Source organism: Lampris incognitus, chromosome 1 (assembly GCF_029633865.1).
Source record: "Lampris incognitus isolate fLamInc1 chromosome 1, fLamInc1.hap2, whole genome shotgun sequence".
NCBI lineage: Eukaryota > Metazoa > Chordata > Actinopteri > Lampriformes > Lampridae > Lampris > Lampris incognitus.
This window is the reverse complement of record NC_079211.1, coordinates 123,338,702-123,355,706: the sequence shown is the minus strand read 5'-3', so window position 1 is coordinate 123,355,706 and position 17,005 is coordinate 123,338,702. Positions and strand designations below refer to the sequence as shown.

The 17,005-nt window shown below is 42.2% G+C and overlaps 1 protein-coding gene across 1 annotated transcript in view; it reads left to right on the top strand.

The window, feature by feature from the left end:
- The window catches only part of osbp2b (oxysterol binding protein 2b), a 96,235-nt gene that overhangs the window by 47,301 nt on the left and 31,929 nt on the right, over nucleotides 1-17,005 (top strand). Inside the window, 1 exon segment of the mRNA XM_056274790.1 lies at nucleotides 10,717-10,967. Coding sequence (XP_056130765.1) covers nucleotides 10,717-10,967 — 251 coding nt within the window.

The window sequence follows — 17,005 nt, the reverse complement described above, 5'->3', positions numbered from 1 at the left end:
TATTCGAACTTGGCGATCCCCATGTTGGTAGGCAACAGAATAGACCGTTATACTACCTAGATGCCCCCAGAAAAAAAAAATTCTAATAAACAAAAAATAAAACTTTTTTTTTCTTGTTGCATGTGTGACTTTAGAGAACATAATGTTTAATGTTTAATAGATGTAAATTAAGTGCAGATGAAAGAGGTAACGAGAGGGAAAATACATTTTTCATTTCATGGGACCTTTAACTAGAACATCCTTTGCTCAACAAGAGCATGCCAAGCACTGAGAGATTCCTCTGATTAAGGTGTGAAGTCACACCAAATCACGACAACGAACAACGTGCTTCTCCTTTATACTGCCTGCTAACGGTCTATATAACAAGTAAAAAAAAATAGGGTAATCAATTATTCTGTCGAACTACTAGCACTACTACTACTTTTGGCTGCTCCTGTTAGGGGTCGCCACAGCGGATCCTCCGTTTCCATTTCTTCCTGTCCTCTGCATCTTCCTCTGTCACACCAGCCACCTGCATCTCCTCCCTCACCACATCCATAAACCTCCTCTTTGGCCTTCCTCTTTTGCTCTTCCCTGGCAGCTCCATATTTAACATCCTTCTCTCAATATACCCAACATCTCTCCTCCACACATATCCAAGCCATCTCAATCCTCAATCTTGCTTCTCTTGCTTTGTCTCCAAACTGTCCAACCTGAGCTGTCCCTCTAATATACTTGTTCCTAATCCTGTCCTTCTTCATCTTTCCCAATGAAAATCTTATCATCTTCAACTCTGCCACCTCCAGCTCCACCTCCTGTCTTTTTATCAGTGCCACTGTCTCCAAACCAAATAACATAGCTGGTCTCACAACCATCTTGTAAACCTTCCCTTTAACTCTTGCTGGTACCCTTCTGTCGCAAATCACTCCTGAAACTCTTCTCCACCCACTCCACCCTGTCTGCACTCTCTTCTTCACCTCTTTTCTGCACTCCCCGTTACTTTGGACAGTTGACCCCAAGTATTTAAACTCATAAACCTTTGTCACCTCTACTCCTTGCATCCTCACCATTCCACTGTCCTCTCCCTCATTCACGCATATGTATTCTGTCTTATTCCTACTGACTTTCATTCCTCTTCTCTCCAGTGCATACCTCCACCTCTCCAGGCTCTCCTCAACCTGCACCCTACTCTCGCTACAGATCACAATGTCATCTGCAAACATCATCGTCCACGGACACTCCTGCCTGATCTCTTCCGTCAACCTGTCCATCACTGTTGCAAACAAGAAAGGGCTCAGAGCCGATCCTTAATGTAATCCTACCTCCACCTTGAACCCATCGGTCATTCCAACCACACACCTCACCACTTTCACACTTCCCTCATACATATCCTGCACCACTCTATATACTTCTCTGCAGCTCCTGACTTCCTCATACTATACCACACCTCCTGTCTTGGCACCCTGTCATATGCTTTCTCTAAATCCACAAAGACACAATGCAACTCCTGGCCTTCTCTATAGTTCCCAATCAACATTCTCAAAGCAAACGTTGCATCTGTGGTGCTCTTTCGTGGCATGAAACCATACTGCTGCTCGCTGATCATCACCTCTCCTCTTAACCTAGCTTCTATTACTCTTTCCCATATCTTCATGCTGTGGCTGATCAACTTTATACCTCTGTAGTTGCTACAGTTCTGCACATCACCCTTTTTCTTGAAAATCGGTACCAGTATTCTTCTCCACTCCTCAGGCATCCTCTCGTTTTCTAAGATTTTTTTAAACAATCTACTTTAAAACTCCCCTAAACACCTCCGTGCCTCCACAGGTATGTCATCTGGACCAACTGCCTTTCCACTCTTCATCCTGTTCATAGCTGCCCTCACTTCCTCCTTGCTAATCCACTGCACTTCCTGATTCACTATCCCCACATCATCCAACCTTCTCTCTCTCTCATTTTCTTCATTCACCAGCCCCTCAAAGTACAGCTTCCACCTTCTCAGCACACTTTCCTCACTTGTCAGCACATTTCCATCTCTATCCTTGATCGCCCTTACCTGCTGCACATTCTTCCCAGCTCGGTCCCTCTGTCTAGCCAATTGGTAATCAATTATTCTGTCGAAGTAAAATTTTAAAAAAAAAGTTGAAATCATGTTTAAATCTTGCTTTTTGAAATGAGGTAGACTGTTAAAGTAGACATGCATAATTAATTGTATTTAAATGGTGATCACAAGTTTGACTTGCACAATATTTTACATTAAATACAATGCTTTGATCGTAGAGGGGCTAGCTGTGGTGCATCAAATCAAGTGCATTCGGTTTCTAAACATGATGCCAGTCTGCTGTTGATTATTCATCTTACATATTTTGCGGTCATTTTGACTGTCAACACCGATCTAAATGTATCTTTTATTTCAGGCAATCTTCCCCCCCTTTTCTCTCCCCACCATCTTATGTGGATCCCATCTTCTCACTACTACAGGCAAAGCTTGTCTGTTATTGTTCAGCATTGAAGTCATTTTGTAAAAAGAAATGTATTATGAAGAATGAAATAATATCATTTATGTATTCAGAAAAAAAAAGCCCTGTGATGGTGTGGCAGCCTGTCCAGGGTGCCTCCCCGCCTGCTGCCCAATGTCTGCTGGGATAGGCTCCAGCATCCCGCGACCCTGGGTAAGGGTAAGCGGTTTGGATAATGGATGGGTGGATGTACTTGGCCAATTACCCCACTCTTCCGAGCCATCCTGATTGTTGCTCCACCCCTTCTGCCGAGCCGTGGAGGGCTTCAGACTACCACATGCCTCCTGTGATACATGTGAAGTTGCCAGCCGCTTCTTTTCACCTGACAGTGAGGAGTTTTGCCAGGAGGACGTAGCACGTGGGAGGATCACACTACCCCCCCCCCCGCCCGAGAACAGGCACCCCGACCAACCAGAGGAGGTGCTACAGCAGCAACCAGGACACATACCCACATCTGGCTTCCCACCCACAGACACGGCCGATTGTGTCTGTAGGGATGCTCGACCAAGCCAACGGTAACACGGGGATTTGAACTGGCGATCCCCATGTTGGTAGGCAACGGAATATACCGCCACACCACCCAGATGCCCATTTCAGGCACTTTTTTGACTGTCAGTCCACTTTCGCATCAGGCAAATGGATCATTACTCAAGCTTTTAGGCTTTGTAGCAACAGCTACATTTTCGATAGAACAAGGAGTTATTGCTATGGTGGGATGATGGGCTATGGTGAGCATTTTATCTTTATGACCATCACAATTTGAGGGATATTTAATGCTTGATTCGTGTTTAAAAAGCTTCAGGAACGTAAAATGAATGAAAATGGAACAAGTGTTGAGCAAAGAATAAATACCCTGGAAGTATCTTGCCCCATGGTTCTTTTAAACTCTAATGTTTCCACAAGCCTTATTTAGGTCAGAAAGAATAGCTTCAGTAAACATTATGTAAGGTATTAATTCGACTGTGGCTGAGTAGAACTGCAAGGTGAGGATTTTATTTTTTGAGGGATACCAATTGATCTTTAAATTTCAGAATGGTTGGTTGTTAGTGCAATAGCAAATTTTACTGCATGTGTAGGTGAGATACTGACATAGGCCTTGTTTAAAGGGATATGGGGGTCTGATGTCCTCAGACAGCAACCAGTTGTTTGGAACTGACCTTAAAGTAACTTGGATGTGGTCATGAATAAGGTTGGCACAGACAGCAAACCGCAGTCCACCATCACATTGAAGGGAAATTCATGTTAATATAGCCTGAAACCTTGTTTAAGCTAAAGAGAAAAGGTCATGTTCTTCAAGTTAGCCATTAGTCTACTCACATAAAAAAACATCCCTTTAAAGTGTTAAGTCTGTGGAACATTTCACTGCCTCTCAATTTCATGGTTGATATATAGGGACAGTGCTTGCATCTGTATGTGCCTAACTGCTCTTAGGGGACATCCCTCCATTGCTGGATGACGTCCTGTGAGCCCACAGCCCGGCTCCACTGGCCTGGCAGCATGCCCTCAGGGAGGACTGGGAAGATGGGCCCCTGACAGTGGGATAGTATAGTTACAGCATAACACAATGCTGCTCTCCCAATTACAGTCTTCACTTCTTCAATCTGTCTTCTCTGGCTTCCCCTCCCTCTCTCTCTGTCTCTCTGCCTTGCTTGATCTCTGCCTTTCACTCAAGATTGACAGACAGTATAGAAAAGGAAAGGGCAAAAAAACTATGTGCGTACTAAGATGGAAGGATGGAAACCAGACATGTTTTTAGGTGGAGCAGCACTTATTGGTGATGTGATTCAAAGAGAGGAGGATTAGATGTCACACCACTCATATGATTTACAGTTAAGAATTTTGGCATTCAGCCTCCGCTCTGCAATGAGTGGGTAGGTAGGGGCTTCAGTGTCTTGCTCAAGGATACCTCAACATGGCTTTTGTGAGGGTCGAGCCTGTAAACATCTGTGTACCATACAGCTTTTCTAGGCCACCCCACCACCCCACCCATAAACTTGTTTATGTCAGACAGTCTGAGTGGCAGATTGTTTCATGATGACAATATCATCCCCTGACGAGGTTTAGAAGGAGACATGAAAATGGAGCAAAACTGAATCAGGTATTTGTCAGTGCAAGATGTTTTCTCCTGTGGGTTAACTGTGGGGGGGAAGAGGAACACAGTCCATCTCTTGAGGCATGACTGGTGTGATAATTGGATGCTGCTGCTCTGCCTTGTGGTATCGACCTTGCTACGTAGACCTATCCATCCACATCCATTGTCGTGTTGTGGGGGATGGGGTGGGAGAAGGATAAGCAGTGACACCGATGCGTGGACCGCACAGATAGGTTATTTATTTTATTTTTATTACAATCTACACTGTTATCAGGGGCTACGAGAGATGACATGCTCCATGCCTTTGTAATGGGATCACTGGCCAGCATTCAGTGTTGAGTGGTAGCCCATCACACTGCATTGATGCACTATTGATCTGTCTCTAGGAATTAAGACCATTTGGATCTATCTGAAAGAGTATTCCAGAAAAGAGCACGCTTCTGTAAAACCAAAGACTTAATTTATTTAAAGGTGGAACGAGTAGGATTTGTTGGTTGTGGTTTATAAACACAACATTCAAAGTTGGCCCCTCCTCCCTGGCTCAGTGACACCAGAAGGACACGCCTCCTGAACACAGTTGCCAGAACACATCCCAGTGTACATGCCAACTCTGCGTCGCTCTTCATCCCCATCCTCTCCTTTAGTGCTCACCAGCGGGTGAAAGCCAACCCCAGATTCACTCTCATTTTGGGACGAGCTTTGTCCGCTTGGCGTTTTGCATCACTATATTTGCGTCTTTTTGGCGCTGTGGCCGCCATTGTCATAGCTTCCTCATGGAAGTGTGCTTACGAACTCGATCTGGCGCCTGGTCACTACGTTTTTATAGAGTCACGCTGCCCAAAGGTTAACTCCCAGAAATATCCCGTACACAGCAAAATTAGAAAATACAGGCAGAGGACAGGAACTCTGCAGATAGACAGTAATGGGATATAAGTGATGATTGAGAGGGATTGTTTTTGTATGAGTCTATACAGTGATTTTTAGGAAAAGTCTACTCGTTCTACCCTTAAGTTTCAAATCCTCTAACTATGTACCTACGCCTCGCCTAATGGCTGTAGGCTGTCTGCAGAGAATAGCCAGCAGCTGATGTTTTCAAAAATATGCTACATGTTGCCAGAATGCAGAGAAAGTTCTGGAGGATCCAGACTGGCAATTAGTTCTGCAGACACCCTGCTGTAAGCAGAGTCTCTTCTTAGCAAATATGCCTCACTGCATATGAAGGTTTATTTTAAGTGGCATTGCTCGGAGCTGCTGTACTCATTGGCAGAATCAGGGTGAATAATAAAAACAATGCTTCTCCTCTGTAGGAATCAGGTGAAATCCACTCTCTACACCCATAACAAAAGGAAAAATAAACATTTACAGGGTTAACATGCTTCTGTCAGATACCAACCATTATTTATTCAAAATCTATTCAATGCATTCAGTAGGATTTCAGTCTTTTCTGCAACAGTCTTTAAACCTAGCCTGTTGGTCCACGTTTAGCCTGGTCGAGGTCCTCTGATTTGTGTTCTGTAATTTCACCCCCTGTTATGCATGTTGTTTGGCCGTTTAAGCGAAGTATCAAGGTAGCAAGCAGTGGTAACCTTTCCATAACCTAGGCCTCTGCCAGGGTCACATGTTGTCCTGAGAGCTAAGAGGGAGGAGGGGAATCAAATAAAGAATAGTGGTCACATTTTTTTTTGCCCAGATTTTACAGCCCTGTCAACTAACTGCTATTTCTAGTTTTCAGCATTCCCACAGTCATGCTTCACCAATTTAAGACTTATTTCATTATTATATCTCTCTCTCTCTCTCTTTCTCTCTCTCTCTCTCTCTCTCTCTCTCTCTCTCTCTCTCTCTCTCTCTCTCTCTCTCTCTCTCTCGCTCTCTCTCTCTCTCCTTCCGTTCTGTCTTTCTTTCTTGCTCATTGCTCATTGCTTTTGCTTTCGCCTGCTCTGTCTTCCTTTATACCGAAGTGGCTGCCTGTCTCTTTCCAGTCTTTTCATTCAAGTTTCAGAATGTAGTCTGTCAATTTTAGTAGTCTTTATCCACCTGCCTCTCTGTTCTTGGACTCGATTGAATTTTGTATTTCAGTTCCCAGTGTACGTTTGCTGGTGGTGTATGGGGAGAGTCGTCCTCTGCCCTTGCTTGTCTGTTGTCCCTGTTGGTGTGGTAGGGCAGCTGGGTTGTCATTGGCTGGATTGTTTTTGTCTTTCTCCTCCACTGGCTAGACAGTTGCATCTCTCTGAAAGCCTGTTCAGCACATTCATCATTACCTCAGAGCTAGAGCTCAGTGACTCTGTTTGTGCTCCTTCTTTCTGTCTGGTCAGTTGTCACCTTAGGTTTAAAATGGATGCCCTGAAGTCCAAACACGGTGAGAGATGCCTTAACTTTACTTACCCTTCTTCCTCAGCTCCCCTTTCCTTGTGTCATTCTCTCCTCCAATTTTGCTTGTTTATTAGGATCCCCATTAGCTACAGCATTGCAGCAGCTATTCTTCCTAATGGGTGTACTTGCCCCTTCTGTTTCGGACTAAAAAATGGCAAGCCACTTGTTAAGTTCCTTATCTTGTTTGCTGTATCCTAAGATATTTGATGGTGCAGTCTATGTGATAAATGTGTTGAAAGCATGTGTACATCTGTCCTCTCATAGCTGTCTCTTGTGGCACAAGTAGGCCATTGCAATTCAAGTCTTGCCAGCGTCTGGTCATGTTTTTGCGTTTTGGTCTTTGATATGAGCTGTAGATGATGCTATTACTTTGTATAGCATAGTAGTGATGCACTTTTAATATACTGTGTAAATATAGTGAGGATTTTTGTTTTTGACCCAGTTGTCAATTTTATAGTATAAAAAGTATCAGGGGCTCCCAAATGTTGGATCCATACAGTGATTATTAATTTACTGAGGAAATAACACTCAGTATGGTCTACATCTATGAAGAAATTCAATGGCAAACTAATGTTGCACTAAAATGAAGTTATTTAGTCACACAATGAAAGGTAATTATAAAGAAAAGTTAAGTAAAAATGTTTTATGACCAGGCTCCCACACTGGGTACATTTAAAAGCAGGTTAAAACCTTACTTTGTGTGTGTGTGTGTGTGTGTGTGTGTGTGTGTGTGTGTGTGTGTGTGTGTGTGTGTGTGTGTGTGTGTGTGTGTGTGTGTGTGTGTGTGTGTGTTGCTATTTTTTACATATTCTGCTCCGATTGTTGTTACTTTTAATTTATCAGTTTTTATAAAACTTTTATTTATTTTACTAACTCAGTTTTAAACTTATCTGTACTTTTATAAAATGTTATATTTTTTTTTTTGGTTTTTGATCTGACCATTTTTGTGGGGGGGGTATTGTTTTATTGTGTGAAGCACTTTGTGTTACATTTGTTTGCATGAAAAGTGTTATTAAAATAAAGTCTGATTGATTGATTGATATTTTCAGTATTGAAATCAGCATTTGTTTTGCTTGTATGTGCTGGTCCATTAGATGGAATTGTGATTGTTGAGGATCCAGGATGCAATACAAGAGGGTATAAGCTGTCCTCTGGGACTGATTGACACATTAAGATATACAGATGCTCTCTCTGCCCTTTTCTCTAACTTAATTGATGGAAATAAGAGCTGTAGAGATGCCTGCACCCAACACCTTTTATTGTCTTTTATTTTGATTATTTGCTTGTTTTGGTCAGTGTGCCTGTAATCTGTTATATTCACACAGTGTAAATGGGTTTGACAGAGGCATTAGCCACTTCTTCTAGGAGGTCAAAGAAAGCTGCCATGTTCCTCTTGGAAGTATGTGTTGCCGTCATGGCACTTCATCCCATGAGGAGTCTGACAGCTTACCCGCCAGCTTGTAAAACAGATCTCTCCAGTGTGGCACAACATGGCAGAGCCAGCATGCTGGGTGGCATGGGACAACAGAAAAGAATAACGCTGCTTTTTGAACACGAGTGTTGCAAGAAGGTTCATTAACCCTGTCTCTGAGTCACTGTGAGGTTCTTGTTTTACACCATGTCAAAGGTCAGTGAAACAAGGGCTCCAGTGTTGCAGCTAATTTCAAGTTTCCTGTACTGGTTTTAACTTATTTGGTATAGATATCATATGTTCTTGTTTCTTCACAAGTTGTTGAAGATGTACACCAACAGAGGTGGTTCTTACATAGGGCTAAATATAGGGGTGCAACGGATTACAAAACTAATGGGTCGGATCGTATCACGGTTTTGAGTCATGGATCAGATAATTTTTCGGATCAGTAAAAAAAAAAAGAAAAAAGAAGGGAGACATATAAATTTTCTTTCCATTTAGTATTTTATAAAACACTTAAAGCAAGGACCTTTTGCCAATGGTCTTAAATGAAAACACCATTCAAGATGTCCAAAATCTTGAAATATATAAAATATTCAATATTCAATTGATAAATTAAAGTGCAATATGAAGCATGATACCTTCTTCCTTAAAATGATGTGGGAGGTTTTTCAAGTTCTTCCACTCTGTTGTTATTTATCCATGACTGTCACTGCGCTTTTTGCAACGCAAGCATCCCTGATTGATTCGTTGGGATTTGACATTTCCTCTTCACATGAACACACAATGGCTTTTTTTGTAAAATCAGCCAATCATTGCGTTTCTGAGTAAAACACAGCACACATTTGTCTTGTCTATCTTTTCACTGCAACTCTGCATCGAGATTTAAGGAATTATTACTTAAAAAATAACAGTGGCAGTAAAACTGTATTTCACAATATGGTTCAAGTTTGCAATTAATCTGTGGTTCACATGCGTGCCAAACCATGTGGGGGGGCAATCCATATGGATCAGCTACGTTCTGTTACACCACTGGCTAAATACACGTAGATTCATTCTTCTAGATAGGGTCATATGCTGTATGGCGTGCTAAATTAATGTAGTATGCATAATCTTCAAACCATATCCAGTAGCCACAAAACCCATTATAATTTTTACATTATTTTGTCCCTTCCAAGGACACTGTCAGCAGACATAGCAAGGGTTTGTGCCTTCAGAAATGAATTAATAGTTTGAACATCTCTCACTGGACAAGTAACAGAAACGTGTCGCCCCATAGATGCCATTTCACTTCGTATGTTTGACCCAGTTTGACCCCTGCAGGCCCATCAAGGTCATTGAAATTTTCAAATCCCTTCAATCACAAAGGATTTGCCATTGCAGCTAAGTGAGCTGCCGATTTCTGGACCTGGGCCAAGCTGTGGTTTATTTTTGTCCTTAACTCTTAATGTGTGTGTGTGTGCGCGCGCGTGTGCGTGTGTGCGTGCGCGCGCATACGCGCGTGAGCAATACTGGACAGGCTCCAACACACTATTCTCGTATGTTCTGAATGACCCTGTGTAACCTGTCCCAATGACGTCATAGGGAAAGGCAGCTGCTGTGGCATTGGCCCACGGGTATGGTAGAGCTTTCCTTATATAAACGCCCTGACATTACCTAAGTACATTTGTTCTGCTGCCTAGGATTTACTCTACTAAGTGCCTATGTACTCTATGGGGTTTCTCTTTCTCGTGGCCGTTTTTGTACGTGTCAAAAAACAAAAAACAACTGCCCATTCAGCGCGTATTTCCTGCAGGGAGCCAATCACTGTAAAGGATGATTTTCTAGGTGGCCAAACTTAGTGTGTTGGTGATCACTCACTTTTGTGTGTGTGTCTGAGATGGCTCAGGGCTGTCTGTTGGATGCATGTATTGATGGATTTAACGCGATGCCTGTTGTGGCTCCTAGCTCACTGTTCTCCGTAAAGAGTTATCTGTGATGGAGGAAGACCAGCGGGGGTCATTGGGGGTTGAGATTATTGAGCATCTTTTATTTGTTGAGCTTTATTACTATTTTTGATTATTGAGCGGAGACTTTTAACTCAACTTGTGTCTTGAAGATCATCGATGCTAGTAAAGAGACGAGCGATTGTATGCTATACATTTGCTACTTCAGTAAACATAACTTATCAAGCCTCAAGAAGATCCCAGTTATCTTTTTTGAAAAAAGTCTGAGTAAATGTTCTCTTACATGAAGTTAATGCTTTGCCTTTTTTGTGTTTGGTAGAGTGTTTCTCATTCTTTTGTAATCACCATATCCTACCACCAGTGTAGTCCAGTTGTTGATCTCTCACTTGTGCCTTGTAGATGACTCTGGGGATGAGGAGCCCACATCCCAGTCGGACCGCAGCGAGATCCAGGGCACCCTGAAGACGCTGATCAGCAAGCTCGATGATCTCAGTACATGTAACGACCTTATCGCCAAGCACGGGGCGGCCCTACAGCGCTCGTTGAGTGAACTTGAGGGGCTCAAAGTGCCGGTGGAGGGAGGGGAGAAGATCAAGGCCGTCAATGAGCGAGCCACCCTTTTCCGCATCACCTCCAATGCTATGATCAATGTAAGTAGTATGCTGGGACTGAAGAGGCTTCAGGTCAGGGCTGACTGCACTGGTAGAGGAGATTCTCACACCCTTCATTATGATCAGTATGACAAGAATGTGAGTCATCCATAGTGTTCTGGTTAGTGAGTGATGAGATCACTTTGCAGCTTGGTGAATTAAACCCATGTGGATTGACTCATTTCAACTTTGATGCTATCAATTTGGTAGAATTGTACATATATAATGTTATTAGAATGAAATACAACAGTTAATCTAAGGTATTTAAAGCACTTTATCAATGATATAACAAATTATGATGACAAAACATACAGCAGGATGAAGGTTTCAATTGACACCACCTCAATGGTAGGAGGTGTGGGGTGTTATTACTGGTTAGGAAAGGAGAATAGGAAATACAGTACTGTATTTGGCCCTGTTCCATTCTGCTCAGTGACAATTTCAATTGGCTTTACAGTATGCTCCTTGTGGATAAGAGTTCAGGGAGAGTTGAGGTGCTCAATGAGTAATACTAGACCCTGATTTTTAGGGGTGGACGGGAATAGAATCTGCCCCCACCCGCCAAGCCTTAGACCCTCCCAGCAAAGTGGGGAATGTCAGAGCCCCCTTAAGCCACTATTAGACAGACCTGCTCTAAAGGGAGCCAGACGTTAAACACACAATCATACAAGGTTTGTCTGTTTGCTCTAGTTGGCCTTGATGTGTTATCATCGTTTTGTTTATGTCACAGAATGTTTATTTTGACTAAAGTGGATGCTTGAATCTTGATGGATAAAATGTTTCTGTTAATACGCATGGCTGTTGGGACTACAGCGATTTGGATCAACTTTGTGGAGGTCCTGTGGTTGCATGCACTTTGACCTTTGGTTTTTGGCTTGGAATTAGGTAATGAAGAATAGTTTGGCTCAGTGGGTTTGCGATTGTGCCAATAGAGATAATTTAGAAAATTGGGCAGAGGAGTATTATAGTGGCTCTGAAAGTCATTATATGGAAGCAGCACTGCCTATTGCATTGAAATCAAAGATAGTGCTGCTATTCTTAAAGTCACTAGCCACTTGTTTCAGTGTGTTGTCCAAACCTTTTATGAGTTGCTGGAGGAAATTAATTTTTTTGCTTACTTGACAAGCAATAAAACTGCTAATCTTGGATGCCTTTTGTCATTAAAACACCATCTGAGCTTTTTAAAATGGGCCTCTAATGAGAGAATTAAGAAAGGTACTACAGATTTCCTTGTAGTGATTCTTGGTCGGGTAAATGGTTTGGTTCTAGCAGTGGATGGTTGAGAATGTTTTTTTGTTTTTGTTTTTTTTATTACAAATATGGATTCAGCTACTGTAAAGTTTAACCATAGTCTTTGTGTGCCTGTCTTAATGCAATTAAGGAAAAGAGAGAAGTAGGGAGTGATGGAGGCAGGAAGGACAGAAGAAGTGATGTAAGGGTGAAGTTGCATGTTCAGTAGTTGTAGCTTGTTCAGTAGTGCTATATAACTCCTCATGTGTGTAACCAGGCCCTTTCTAGAGTTTGCACACACGCAAGCCTTGTGTCTATCTACTTGCATATGTATGTGCATGTGTCTGCATCTATCTTGTGTGTACACACATGCGTGTTTACATCCACTAGTTTGCTGTTGTATGTGTTCCTATGAAGTCATACTTTACTGGTAATTTCACAGATTGCCAGCCACGCTTATTCTATTAAGTGCAGCAGGGGATTTATTTTGACATCTGTTACACCAACTCTAATTTGCATATTTACTCCAGCATACCCATCCACTTGGTCAGGAATGCTTAGCCAAGTTCAGACATGATGTTCCCCACAGGAAGTCACAAGAAGTCTACTCTGGTAAGACAGACTCAGCAGAAAAAAAAAAAAGTGGAACCGTTCTACATTTTTCAAGTGGGTGTAAAGTTTCATATCAGGTTTATGTCTGAGGAAGTGAGCAGCAGTGTCACATGTCCTTCAACTTTTAGACTGATGCTCAGAACCTGACATTTAAGCACATTTCATATATGAGTGTGGGAGGTAAGGGACTGGTTTTACATATAATTTTGCCATTTTGTTTGATTCCCATTCAATCTGTTGGTCGTAATGGCAGTTTTCAGTTAGTGGGCTGTTATTCTGGGGAAACCTTAAGCTATGACACTGCACTGTAGGTTTGCATGATGCTATTTAATTCACATGACACTGACCCACTTACTTCACTTGGGATGCTATATAGTTCAGGTATCGCAATGGCTTGGTTTTCCAGTGTTTGCCTCTGTAGCTTCTGTATTTGTCTGCTCAAAGTTTACAATATAGACTAATGCTTTTCACAGTTTTCTGGTATGAAATCGTGATTGTAGACTACATAGTTTTGGAATGCCTTAGTACTATATGGAAGTGTTACTGTTTGAATTTATTATCTGGTGCACTGTAAGCTATTAACCCATAACCATGGCCAGGTGTCATGGTTGATCAGCAGACTTGTTAGCAGCAGATTTATTCCGTGATTTTCAACCTTTTATTATTCGATTATAAAGAAGTGCTCTTCAAATAATGAATAATAATTCAGATGATTTAAAGAATTACTTGCATTGTGATTCATGGGTTTCATCAGTCACTGAGGAAATGGAAGAATCCTTTAGATTTGCTGTGATCAAGGAATAGTTGTTGTTACTTAATGCACTTCTATGAGAACTCTTGGAATCAAACCATTTGTCACTCTGAATCATGTCTGTTTGACCGGTTCTGGAAATTAAATAACCAACGGTCCACAGTTTGACAAGGTTTTCCAAATGTTTGATATTTCGTTTTATAAAATATATGGCAATTGATTATTTAGCATGTAAAAAAATCATCAAAAAGTTTAAATAACATCTGGCATGTAAAAAAGTTTAAAGAAATCATTGTATAAAAGCCATGACTCAAATTATGGAAAACCCTCAACACAAATATTCTCTCAGAGGACATTTTTAGAACACTATTTGATACAACATCCATAATGTGGTCTTTTATAAACAGCCTTGGCATGGGGATGTGAATATCAGCTCAGATTAAATGCTTTCTGCAAGGGTATCAGTGTAGTATTGTGCATGTGTGTATGTTCGTGCATGCCGGTGTGTGTGTCAGGGATCGGGGGCTATTTTCAGCAGATAGATATCCTCTTCTGCGGAGATGGATCAGTGAAAGGGTCAGTCGTTAACACGCCCTTGTTTCTTTTCCTGCTGCCTGAAGGCGATACATCCTATCTGTACACCCCACCAGCCTGAGAGGACGGAGATTATCTGAGCTCAGTGGCAAACTTGCCCCTCAGTGCAGTGAGTACTGCCAGAACCATGTCCAAATGGTTTTAGCCAACCAACAACAAGCCCCTATGGCACTACGGCCAAAGACACTTTTTCACAAAAAAATGAAAAGGATGCCCCGATTGAATCACTTGAAATCTCAAGATACACTGCCTGTTCTTCTCAGCTGGGGTAAAAGGAAGAATAAGCCCCCTCGATTATTCAATGAGACTATCATGTGGTTAAGTATAATTTGCTTTGGTGGCTCACTGGTTGAAAGCTTTTTGAATGTCATACTCATAACTTGTGTGTGGTGTCACCAGGTGTGCAATTTAAGTTCATTGACCTTTGAGGTTTTTGAGACGTGTAACACAATGCCAGTAAATGCTGACGTTGTGCCAGTGACTTGAAGTAACCTCTTTGTTTCAGCAAGTATGCCAAGGCAGCAATGGGATCTCAGTGTAGGCCCAAAGGCTATGAGCCTTCTTTTTGAAAACTTTATCTTCCCGATTTTCAAGTTTTTTGGAACAAGTATACAAGATACACATAAAAAAATGTAGAAATCCCCCCTCCCCCCCAAGGCTCAAGGGAAAAACAAGGACTATGCAGGCATAGGCGCCAGCTCTGTGGGTGCTTTGGAGCTCAAGCACCCCCAATATTACAGAGTTCAACATATAAAAAATGAGCTAAGATTAAAATATATATATACTGTACAATGTATGCATTGTTGCTAAAATACGTGGTTCCTGGAATGCCCACGCGAGCGGGTGCTCTTGGTCTGGTATCTTCTTGTCCTAGCTCTCGGTTGGTCAGCTGTCACATGACTGTAAATTACGTGACGCCTGACGTAGGTTAGACTAAACAGAAACGACTTGGCGGCTAAATACGCCCATTTCACGCCGTGGCCATCTTGGATTTAAAAAAAAAACCAAGCGGTGGGAATTTAGCCACGCCCCCTTCTTACTTCATTGAAAACACTGCTGGAAGCAACATGTCGCACTGCTGTGTACCATCCTGCAACTCCTATCAAAGAGAAAGAGATAAATCTGTATATGTAACCCGTACTTTGCGTTCGGCCGTCGTCTCCCTACACGCCCTGGGACTCTGCGTTGTGTTTGTTGTAGTATGATGTTTGCGTGGAAAAGGAAGGAGGCGGAGGCTTGGGATCGTGGCTGAGACCTTGACACTTTATTGGCACTCGCTTGCACTTCACCTCATCATACTCACAGCTTCCGGCAGAAGAAACAAAAACATTTTTCTTTCTCAATAAAATTAAGATAAAAAGTGCAAATGTGCAAATAAACACATCTCATATCAAAATGCTACCTTACGGCAAAACAAAAGCAAATTTCATCCATTATTAATTAAATAAGGCACTTATTACCCATAAAATTAAACAAAAAAACCATCGATAATCTGCTCAAATAATACTGCATCCTGCGTTATATGCCATGCTAATGCTCAACAGGCTAGCCAACACTTTTTTGTCACATTTCTCTTACCAAATACAATGTTCGACATCAAACTTTAACTGGGTTATAAGCAAACTTGTCTATTAACACCACAGAATAAACAGTTAGACAATATGTGCGATATAAATCAATATTTTTATGATAATGCAGACCGCCAGCAACACTGCTTACCTTCCGGCAGAAGAAACAAAAACTTTGATCAACGTAGCATTTTGCCCGGGACAAGAACTAGGGGTACGGTGTTGCAAGAGGGACAAACATAGCCATTTGCGGCATTCCCAGGGGAACATACAGCGTAACAGTGCCACCCTGTGGCGGATTTACATTACTACCTTACATCTACCCCTTCTTTAATTGATGGCGTCCCAGCCATCAGACCAAACAAAACAAAACAAATAAAACTTATGAGCATAAACATTAAAACAGATCACACTGAAAGTAACGTATTAATACCATGAGTGGCATATGAAATGTAGATGTGTAAATGCAATCAAAGTAAATAAACCATTAATAAAAACTTGTTTGTTTGTTTGTTTGTTTTTCATGGATTATACGTGCCCTGCTGCTCTCTCTGCTATGGCCCTCTGCCACAATGTCCAGCTCCTCTCTAGCTTCTGCTGTTCCTCTTTTGATCTCACCACCTGTGACTCGTAAGACAGTTTCTTTGGGGGACGTCGAGTTCTCTGTGGGTTCCTCCTCAGGCTGGGGCCATCAAGTGCGTTGATGTCAATGACATTTATGTCCTCTTTCCCCCCTTGACTCACTTTTTCGGCTTCCTCCCCCATTACCTCCATGCCAACCACCTCCCAGTCCCCCATGACAGACTCAACTCCTGCACTTGTTGCTGCACCAGCCCGCTCCACCGGAAGAAACATACAATGTGTAAGAAGGTTGCGGTGAACCACTCTCTCTTTTTCACCATCCTCTGTTCGGACCACATACACAGGTATACTGGGTTGTTTCTTCACCACAATGTATGGGCGTGACTCCCATCTGTCTCCCAGTTTCTGCCGTCCCTCCACATGACATATTTTGACCAAGACTCTGTCCCCTGGGCTGAAACCTTGACTCTTTGCCTTTTGATCATAGTACCTTTTCTGCTGCTCTTTTGTATGTCGTGAGGCCTGGTTAGCCTGAGTATAAGCTTCTGACAGACAGTCATGCCGGGTCTGGACATATTCACTATACTCACATGGCTCTTTGGTGGTAGAAAGCCCAAAAATCAGGTCGACTGGGAGTCGTGGATGTCTACCAAACATTAGGTAATACGGTGTGTACCCAGTAGAGTCATGTTTGGTGCAGT